The sequence below is a fragment of the Astyanax mexicanus genome, chromosome 8 (genome assembly GCF_023375975.1).
Source record: "Astyanax mexicanus isolate ESR-SI-001 chromosome 8, AstMex3_surface, whole genome shotgun sequence".
NCBI lineage: Eukaryota > Metazoa > Chordata > Actinopteri > Characiformes > Acestrorhamphidae > Astyanax > Astyanax mexicanus.
In genome coordinates this window covers 39,280,419-39,291,071 of record NC_064415.1, presented here as the reverse complement: position 1 = coordinate 39,291,071, position 10,653 = coordinate 39,280,419, and the positions used below count along the sequence as shown (strand labels likewise).

General features: G+C 37.3%; 1 protein-coding gene across 1 annotated transcript; it reads left to right on the top strand.

Annotated features, from left to right (window-relative positions):
- Positions 1 to 517: 517 nt before the first annotated feature.
- Positions 518 to 5,605, top strand: LOC111196203 (low affinity immunoglobulin gamma Fc region receptor III-like). Its single transcript, XM_049483123.1, has 6 exons — positions 518 to 548; positions 652 to 933; positions 1,661 to 1,939; positions 4,390 to 4,638; positions 5,170 to 5,271; positions 5,390 to 5,605. The coding sequence occupies exons 1-6, from the start codon at positions 518 to 520 to the stop codon at positions 5,452 to 5,454; spliced, it is 1,008 nt and encodes a 335-aa protein (XP_049339080.1). The 3' UTR covers positions 5,455 to 5,605.
- The last annotated feature ends 5,048 nt before the right edge of the window (positions 5,606 to 10,653 follow it).

Genomic DNA, 10,653 nt, shown 5'->3' with positions numbered 1-10,653 from the left:
TCTGACAACTCCTCTACTACTGTCCTCAGCACACAACCTCTAATTCCGAATTCAGACAGCAGTCTTGTGGCAGACTTTGCTACAAAGCCTCTAGTACCTACCTCCACCGGTCTAATATACGCTTGCCACCCACGCTCTCTTACCTCAGCCACCAAGTCTGTATACTTCAACCTTTTCCTTTCATAAGCTCCATCTACCTCGTCTTCAAACGGAACAGTTAGCTCTATAAAATACACTATCCGCTTACTTTCAGAGTACAATACTACATCCGGCCTCAAGGTTGTAACCAGGTCCTCCCTGAAATCAACTTTTGCAACTTGGGATGTCTGCTGTGGTGTCTGTAAATCCTGATAAAGACGTGTTCAGAGCAGAGGCTGTCACTCTGAGATGTGATATACAGTCATGAGCAGACACTGAGTGGAAACACATCTGGTGTATGAATGATCATACATTACAGAGCACATCTCAGGTGTTCAGATTCAGTCCTGTTACAGTGTTAGACAGTGTAGACTTAGAGATGAGTGATGCTCTTACACTGACTAAGTTTGGTGAGTGAGTGGTTTTGTTCTCAGTAATTAAATGTAATAATCTTATCTCTCTGTATCATCATCTATCTTATCTCTCTGTTTTATTTCTGTTGTGTTCTGTCAGGTGAAGCTCAGGCAGTACTGAGTGTGTCTCCACAGAGCTGGCTGACTGAAGGAGACTCAGTGACTCTAAGCTGTGAGGTTAGACACTCCTCTACAGGCTGGAGGTTCAGCTGGTACAGAGATGGTCAGGAGCTCGTCTCAGACAGCAGAAGAGAAGCTGGAGGCTCCTACACTCTCAGTCCTGCTGCTCTAGATCACACAGGAGTTTATGAGTGCAGAGCAACCAGAGGAGAACCAACCTTTCACACACAGACCAGCAACCCACAGCCACTATGGATAACTGGTGGGGAAATGATTAACGTTTATTGGTTGCAGGAAATCTGTTGCTGTCAAAAAATTGAAACACAATAAATACATATGTAATTTACTGTATACTATAATAAAATTTTAAACCAAACACAAATGCAAATTTTACAATATACTATATACTGTATATATTGTTGGTAGAATATACATTTTACTGTAGTTTAAAACTGTATCACACAAAAGCAATACAAAAAAAGTTACATTTATGACATCACCATGTTGATTTTTTTTTCCAGATAGATTTTTTATACAGAAAAAGAAAAGAACATTTTATTTTACAAATTCATTTTATAAGTATAAGAATATGTAAAAACCCAGTATGTTATGTAATTATTTTATGTAGCAATAATTGTTATTATGTAGCAATAATTGTTGTGAATAGTTTTTTTCAGGTGATATTTATTTATATTTTTTTCCATATTGTATGGGGAGACTGATGGTAGTATGATTGAGATTGTGTAAAGTAGTGGATAAAGCCATGACTAACTAGGGTTTAATTACTCAGCAAGACCAGAACACCACACCACATCAGTACCACTGCATTCTTCTACCTGTGTAACACGATTTATATCTAACTCTCTTCGGAAAATAAATGGAATTTAATTAATATAGATGATTTCTACCAGTGTGACTTAATGAATAGTGCTTACTTTCTTTGAGTTCAGTGAATCTGGTTCTGTGTGTTTTCTCTCCTCATTTTTCAGCTTCATCTCCTCCAGTCTCTCTGATGGTTGGTCCCAGCAGAACTCAACACTTTACTGAAGCCTCTCTGTCTCTGAGCTGTGAGGGACAGAGTGACTCTACTGGATGGAGAGTGAGACGATACACACACAGTGAGAAGGTTTCAGATTGTACATCAGTCTGGGGATCAGGTACAGGATCTACATGCAGCATCAGCTCTCTCTCCACATCTCACACTGGAGTGTACTGGTGTCAGTCTGAATCTGGAGGGAGGAGTTATCCTGTCAACATCACAGCACACAGTAAGATTTATTTAATTATTTTAAATAACACATACAGTGTCATGGATCAGGGTTGGGTGGGGTAATTTAAATGTATTCTAGAACAGATTCCTTTACTGATTACTTGTTAAACCATGCAATGTGTAATCTAATCTAAACAATTACTAAGTAGTATATTCTGATTACTTTCTGTTTCTATTGGATGACTTATCGTATTTTGTAGCAGTTGTACCATAAAATAGCAGCTACAGAATCAAGATAGTAATGCTATTTTTAATTTTCTGGGAGCTGCATGAGGGTTCTCTTACAATCTGAAATGCTGCATAACCAGAGTAATATTTGTGTCAAATTTAGTAATGTTACTCTACTGCCTTAATCCACATGCTGCTTTCACTTTCAGATGCTCACTCTGTATCTCACAGCTTGTCAACAAATGTTTTTTACAGCTGGTCATAAGGGGGAGCTCACAGCATAATTTGTATTTAGAGCAGTACAGTACTACTCTTTATAGGAAATATTACATCATAAAAGTAGAAATGGTGTCAATTTCAGAAAACAATAAAAGAAGTAAACAGTTATGGCCTATCTGCTCCTTTATTGTGAATTAGAATTGTCTACTAGTGGTTGTAATTAATTTCCTAGCTAAGGTTAGCTCAATGTTTGCCTGTTCAGAAGAACAATAAACAGCTCTGCATTCATCTTGTAGTAATAAAGACTACAACGATAACGATAGTTATCGAGGAAAATATAAATCGCGATAGCTATAATAAGCCGGACAATAGGATTCGATAAACTTTATTTTCTATTTCCCGTTTAAGTAGCGCTGCGAACAGGCGCAGCACGCGATCAGGCAGGATATTTTACTAAATAGAGAAGATTATATAATCTGTGTAGCTGTATTTAAACGGAGCTAAACATTGCTGTAACTGAACTGAATGAGTTTTAAATACACTTGTTAAGTAATGTAAGTCTAGTCTACTGAAAGCCAGTAATGTTAGTATAAATCTGTACTGCAGTAGAAGTGGATCATTTCAGAAACTTGACTTTATTCCTCCCACCTCCATTACACGTCACTTGCTTTAAAAGATTTAAATGTTAGCATAATTTAAACGCAACAAAACTTAAAGGCTATTATTTTAATAAACATTAGCAGTAAATAATCTCAAAATAACAACAAATATAAAGTAGAAAAACAGTAAAACATATGTAATACATACTTTTTATATGACCAAAATTTATTGGACTAAAACTATACTAAAATGTGACTAAAACTAATAATATCCAAAAGATTAAAATGTAACTAAAACTATTACACATTTTTGTCAAAGGACTAAGACTAAACTGTATCAAAATCACCTGTCAAAATGAACACTGTGATATACTCTTGTATTTTGCTTTATGTAGTTGCCTGCATTCAGGGAGGGGAATAATCCTTTGATTAAATATAATTATATAAAAAATCCAAGTGCTATTGCAATTTAAATTAAACAGACAAATAATGTAAAGGTTCTGATTTTTTTTTTATTTTATATATTTGTCCCCTTGTACTTGTTTTAAGGACCAAACATGTGTGTGGGGTTCCGGACCTGTGTGGATGTATAATGACTTTTTAAAATTAATTTAAAAGCTGTCTGAGTACCTTTTACCCACCTGGCAAGATGTGAACATTCTAGTGTCTGTCCACAAGGCCCTGAGGCTGCTAGTGAGCTTGGTCATAACTCCCTCATTCTGTTACTTATGAGTAAAAAGAAACCTTTAAGTGTAACAGAAAGTGATTTGATTTATATCGTGATACATATCGATATCGGCTGATATGGAAATATGTTTCATACCTGGCAAGCCAGGTTGTGGAAATATAGCCCAGGTTAGTTCTGTTTCATAAAAGACTCACTGCTGAGTCCTGAATCACTGCTGTCATGAGAAGCCAGTATTTAAAAGCATGTTGCCTTAATATGCGATGACAAATTCTGATCAATTTATGAGTTAGTTTTGAAAATATAATACACATATTGGTCCTTTAACTCTTAAAAGTTCCACAGAGGTCATATGGGCTTTAACAGGCAACACTGACTGAAGCAGGTTGCCTGAATTACAGATTTCAATTATACATATTGATATTTTGTACTAAATTATGCAAGAATGAAATGATGTGTGAAAAAAATGGTCCAGCTTTGAGCTGCTGATGGGAAGGATTGAACTACTCAACTAATGTATGTTTATTATGCAAAACTATAAATTCCGACAAGATTTTTCATATTTGCACTTTAAATGTATAAATACTGTGTTTTACTTGGATTCCTCTAAATAACAGAATTACAAAGAAAATATTAAAAAGTCCTGTTTCAAGGTCTGATGTTACTAAAAACATTATAACAAATATAAAACTACAGTAAAACTCTCTCACTCTTTCTAATATAAGTTTATGATATTGGTTCTCTCTCTCTCTCTCTCTCTCTCTCTCTCTTTTACAGAGGGTGATGTAATCCTGGACAGTCCTGTTCATCCTGTCTCTGAGGGAGCTCCTCTGACTCTCCGCTGTTTATATCGCCTCCCAAAGCCCTCAAACCTCTCGGCTGATTTTTATAAAGATGGATCATTCCTCCAGACCCAGCCTGCAGGAGAGATGATCATCCCTGCTGCTTCAAAGATACATGAAGGTTTCTACCACTGTAAACACCCAGAGAAAGGAGAGTCACCCACGAGCTGGATCTCAGTCAGAGGTTTGAGGATTTTAATACTGAACAGATTGACTGTTTTAAAACATGTAACTCTCAATATTATATTACATACAGCTACAAGTCCAATATTATTCAAATGTGCTGTATAAAGTATAATAGTTACAGTTTAACAACAGAATAGACCTTTTCGATAGTAGACTGCCATTTTTAATTGCATCATCAAATTGTTGTGTAATTGTGTAATTAATCTGAGCTTTTAATTAATATACTGCAAATATATCATTCAGCATTCCAGCTTTAGATAGAGCATGACATCACCCAAAAATACCAACTTTACTGATGGACTCATTTTCTGTAGGACTGTAGGAGTCCAGTACAAGTAAATTACATCATCATAACAGTATAACATAGATTACCTGCTGGTGGAGGGATTTTTCCAGTTTGTTATTAAAAAATTATAATAAACAAAACATTTACTTTTGATTTATACTTTATAATGTACTGGTATTGGACTTATATGTCACTGTGTGTGTGTGTGTGTGTGTGTGTGTGTGTGTGTGTTGTATCATTCAGAAGCTCCATTCTCAGCTCTCTCTCTGCTCAGTTGTCTGTTGGCAGCGTCTCCATATCTGCTAGCGTCCATCATACTGGGGGTGAAATGCTACAGAGCTCGAGGTGAGAACTCACAATAATCTCACTCTAAAACTCAGTGGATCAGAAATCTCTCTGTTCCACTTAAACTGAATCAGATTATCTGATTAAAGACTAATCTGATCATCATTGTGTTTCACAGCTGAACCTGATGAGGTGAACAGAACGAAAGAACTGATAGAAGAGGAACATCGTACTGAGAGCTGAATTCCAGGTCTTCATGTTAGATTTTTAATCCTGTGTGCTTTTAGGACCCTGTTAGAGACCCCCAGTCTGACAGTTCAGCAGTAGAGGATTTTAAAGAACAGCTTCATCCACTGAAACATCCAGCAGCTTCATTTACTCTCTCTGTCAGTAAGTGCAGTACTAGTTATGAGACACGGGTGGCGCTGTTCAGCTACAGACTGAGTCTTTAAACTCACTTAATCTTTGTAACAAAAAATCTTTGCAACAAATATTCTTTTTAATATTTCTAACATTTAACATTTTATTATATTATTAGTATATATCTATCTTTTACAGTTTGTTCTTAAATTTCCTTATCAGTTTTAATATTTTGTATCACTGTTTTATCCTTTTTTATTATGAACTGTTATGTTTTAAACTCAATGTTTATTAATTCTTTTTTATACTGCAATAATCATCATGAGTCCTGTCTTTTTAAACATATATAAAATAATATCATGCATTGTAGTTTAATTTTCCTAGCATATATGTATTTGATAATAGGTTTCATTTTAAATTTTACCAAAAAGAGCTGTGTTTTTTCACCTTTATTATGTTCTTTTTTTCAGTATTCTTGTTTTTTTTGCTGTTGTGTTGTAACATTTCACTGTGAGTATTATAATAAACATTATAAAGTGGAATTCTGTTTTCTATTTTATTGTTTAAGTAAAGAAACAATGTCAATTTATCATTATAATACAGTTACAGTTACTGCAGTTCTTGTACTTACTTGCAGTTACTTGTGTTAATTTTCCTTATAAGTGCCTGTGATAAGGTAGGCTACTCCTACCCATCACCAGTACATAACAGACATTTTTATTGTAAACATACACAGACTCTTAAACACTTCTTATACTTAACTGTTGCCCTCAGGGAGTGGCACATTTTATTCTATGTACACTTTCTTTCTGAACGTCACTGGATCCTCTGAATTACGATATCGTTTAAGAGTAATAATTAGAAAAAATGCTAGCTTTAAGCTAATGCTTAACTGATGTCACAGCACAGCTGCAGGAAACACCACAGGACACAATTTTGCACTACACCAGCGAACTCTGGCTGTATTTTTACAGCATAAAACACAAAGCTGATCCAACTAAAAAACTAACTGCCCTCACTGAGCAGTGCTGTGAGTGTTACAGCAGAAAAACACTAAAAAACTAGCAGGACAGTGATTCTCCAGAACCAGCTTTAAACGCTGTAACCAGTGTAGCTGAGACAGGTCATATTATCGTGTTCAGCTGTTCTATGCACTACTCTATTAATATGAGCTCTAATTATACTGGTTTAACACCACCCTGATTATACTGACAGACCAGCTACACCATTAAACTAAAATCTAATCATATACTGTTCTGGAGCTCCTCATCCAGCCTGTTTACTCCTCAGCCTCTCTGGATTTTACAGTGTAGAAATCAGTGTAGGTTACAGTGCAGGGGTTTGTTTATCTTATTAAGATTCTGATAAAGTTTATAATGCAATTAAATAAATGAGACATTTAGTGTTTTATTGTTTTAGTACAATAAGCCATGTTAAGATTTGTCCTTATAAGAGGTTTCAGTGGGAAGTAAACCCACATTAAGACTTTTGGTTCTTCAGTTAGCCTGATTAGCTCTGTGTATGTGGAGTAACACTGTCCTGCTAGTTTTCCTGCTGTAACACACCCGGCTCTCCTCAGTAGAGGTGGGCGGATCGATCCAAATATCGATACCAGCGCTGGTATTGATATTGATCGATATTTGTGTAAAAAGATCGATACTCAAGCTTTATTTTTTAATCACAGTCTACTCTCTGTCTGTAAGAGCAGCGCTGCGTTACACACACAGCACGGAGCAGCACACCCTCCCCCCCCTCTCGTCATGTTGTTGCACGTGCGTCACGTGGCTCAGGGGAGCCAGCCAATCAGCCATGCAGGTAGGCTCAGCCTGGCCCACCCACTCAGCGCTCTCAGCTCGAGCCCACACGTCACAGCACGGACTACGGAGAGAGACACCGGGGAGTAAAATGTCTGAGAGGAAGAGAAGCGCTGTTTGGCTTTATTTTGATGCACAAAATGAAAGTACAGCAAGTTGTATAGTTTGCAACAGGGCTGTTAAATACAGTGGAAACACAACCAACCTATACAATCATATGAAAAACCATGCAGCAGAAAATGCAGAGCTACAGAAACGGAGAGAAGAGGAGAGACATCCCTCATTCCCTGGCCCCGACAGACCCTCGACCCAGAGACAGAAGTCACTGGCAGAGGCATTTCAGTCTAGCAGCAGAGAATATCCAGGTAGATAAGAGTGGTCATCTTCAGCATCAGTTTATATTAACTTTCACATTGCATGTTAGTTAAGTCACATGTTACTGGAGCCAACTCAATATATATATATGTATATATACATATATATTTATATATAATTAAGACATTGAAATAACCTAGTACATTTATTCCATTGCAAAGTGTTATCTAAAATAAGATAACATTAGATAAAGCTTTAATTATCCCACATCATGGAATTTTATAGAATTAAAGCAACAGGCAAGTGCACACAGTGCAAACAAAAATGCATAATGATTGAATATATAATATAATATAAGGTGGACTAGAAAAAACATTATGAACAGAACAATTTAACTCTGTTAAATTGTTCTGTTTACACAGCCATTTAAACATAACATTAGAACAAAAAATTAGATTAATGACGTTCTGAAATTGAAACAAATATTCTAAATATGATACAGCTCAGACTTGATTGCATAGTACCCTTTTGTGTTACATGTGAAATAAATACAGAATGATTACATACAGGTTAAAGACTTACTATATTATTATTTCCCTTAGCTGATTTCCCAAGAGCAGAGGAGATCACCAGGGGCCTGGCAGGAATGATAGTAAAGGACCTGCAACCTCTTTCCATTGTGCAAGATAAGGGCTTTCAGGATTTTGTGAAGACCCTTGACCCGATGTATAGAATTCCAAGTTGGAAATCTTTAAGCGAGGTGAAACTGCTGGCTCTTTATAAAGACTGCTCTTCCAAGGTTAGAAGGGCATTGAATGAAGTGGATAATGTTGTACTGACAACTGACATGTGGACATCAAGAACCACAGAAGGTTATTTAACAGTCACATCCCACATTGTAAATGAGCACTGGCAGATGCAAGCATTTGTACTCGAAACATGTGCTTTCCCCGGACAACACACAGCTGACAATATTTGTTCCCAACTCACAAGAATTGTGGAAGAATGGGGCATAAAGGGCAAGATTGTGGCAGTGGTCACAAATAATGGGGCCAACATGGTTGCTGCTGTGCGCAAGGCAGGTTGGGCACATTACCCATGTTCTGCTCACACCTTAAACTTGGTCGTAAAAGACTCGCTCAAAGCTGTCCCGAACTTGGTTGAGATCCAAAAGAAAACAAGTGCAATTGTTTCTTTCTTTCACCCCAGCACCACTGCTACATCCAAGCTCAAGGAAGTTCAAAAGCAGCAGAAATTTCCTGAGCAAAAACTACTTCAATCAGTCGAGACCAGATGGAACTCATTATTTTACATGTGGGAGAGACTGTCCGAGCAAAAAGATGCAGTTACCACGGTCCTCTGTCTGCTTGGCAAAAGCTCTCTTTGCTTGACTCAGGAAGAATGGTCTGAAATCAGTCTCTCCCTGAATGCACTAAGACCATTTGAGGAGGTAACCAGGGAAATATCGGCTGAAAAACATATTTCCATTTCAAAAGTCATACCCCTGGTGTCACTGCTTCAAAGAACCCTATCTGGATCTGAGCAAGAAGGCAGCAAGCTAGCTGCTGAGCTGTTAGCTCAAAGTCATCGCCGTTTCAGGACCATAGAAACATTTTATGGTCTTGCCGTCAGCACTTACTTGGACATCAGGTTCAAAAATATGGGGTTCCGTGACTCATCAAATGTTGAACCTATAAAGGCTCGACTTGTCACAGATATGCAGTCAATGAGTCAGACCTCAGCACCCCCTTCAACAGCCACCAGCTCTGCCACCAGGTCTGCCACTAGTTCTGCCACCAGCTCTGCCACCAGCTCTGCCCCAGCTCCTGCAACTTCTACATCTGCAGCAAAAGGTGGGATTTGGGCAGAGTTTGACTCTGAAGTATGTTTGTCTCAGCACCACCGGAGAGCTTGCACTGATGCGCTGATTGAAATGCGCAGATACACAGAAGAAAGGCCTATTACAAGGGACCAGGATCCACTACTTTGGTGGAAAAACAATGCATCAACATTCCCCAGTCTGAGCAAACTCGCAAAGAGACATTTAGGGGTTGTTGCAACCTCCGTGCCGGCTGAGAGGCTTTTTTCAAAGGCTGGACAGCTACTGAGCAACAGGCGATGTGCACTGAAACCCAAAAATGTGAACATGATACTGTTCTTAAATAAAATCCTCTAATCCTTTGTTCTCAACAGGGGGAGGGCCCACAGTGTAGCGGTAGGCCCTACACGTATTCTTTATTTATACTTTCTTTATTTAATTTTCACTTATTGTTTTTATTTTGTTTAAAGCCAGAAGTGCACTGAAGGGAACAAATTGTTCAACTAGAAAAACATAATAAGTTTGAAACTGTTTACAGTATTTGTTGTAGTGTGTTAATTTTGCTGTATTGTGGTTTGTCAGCCCTCTATCTCAGGAGATTTTGTTTTAAGTTTAGTGTTATTTTTTACACTCTGTTTATTTAAGAAAATTGCACTGAAAGGAAGAAACCTTTAAAAAAAAAACAAAGAAAGGAAAAGATGTCTAGTGAGGGGAGATTTTTTATTTTATTTTTGTATTATGGTTTCTTATTTTCCTAATGTTAAGGCAAATGTTTTGTTGCATTGTTTCTAAACAAGAATGTTGTGATAATAAAGTATTTTGTTTTGTCACGTACAATGTTTGGTGAAATTCTATCCTAGGTATTTTCGATCATTTGGAACTATGAAGCTTAAATATTAAAAAAAGTATCGTATCGGTATCGATATCGGCAATACTGGCCCTGTATTTACTTGGTATCGGATCGATACCAAAATTCCCAGTATCGCCCACCTCTACTCCTCAGCGAGGGCAGTTAGTTAGTTAGTTAATTAGTTAAATCAGCTGTGCTGTAATTAGTATAAAACAATGTAATTAAATAACCCACAGGGCAGCGCTGCTCCTGAACTGAGAACCACTGAGCAGCTAAAGCTCACT

Bases quoted from the DNA above. Each gene is read 5' to 3' on its own strand.
- LOC111196203 (XM_049483123.1), top strand. From the start codon at position 518: ATGAGTGATGCTCTTACACTGACTAAGTTTG. The intron at 934-1,660 runs GTGGGGAAATGA...CTCATTTTTCAG, and splicing joins ACAGCCACTATGGATAACTG to CTTCATCTCCTCCAGTCTCT. The intron at 1,940-4,389 runs GTAAGATTTATT...TCTCTTTTACAG, and splicing joins TGTCAACATCACAGCACACA to AGGGTGATGTAATCCTGGAC.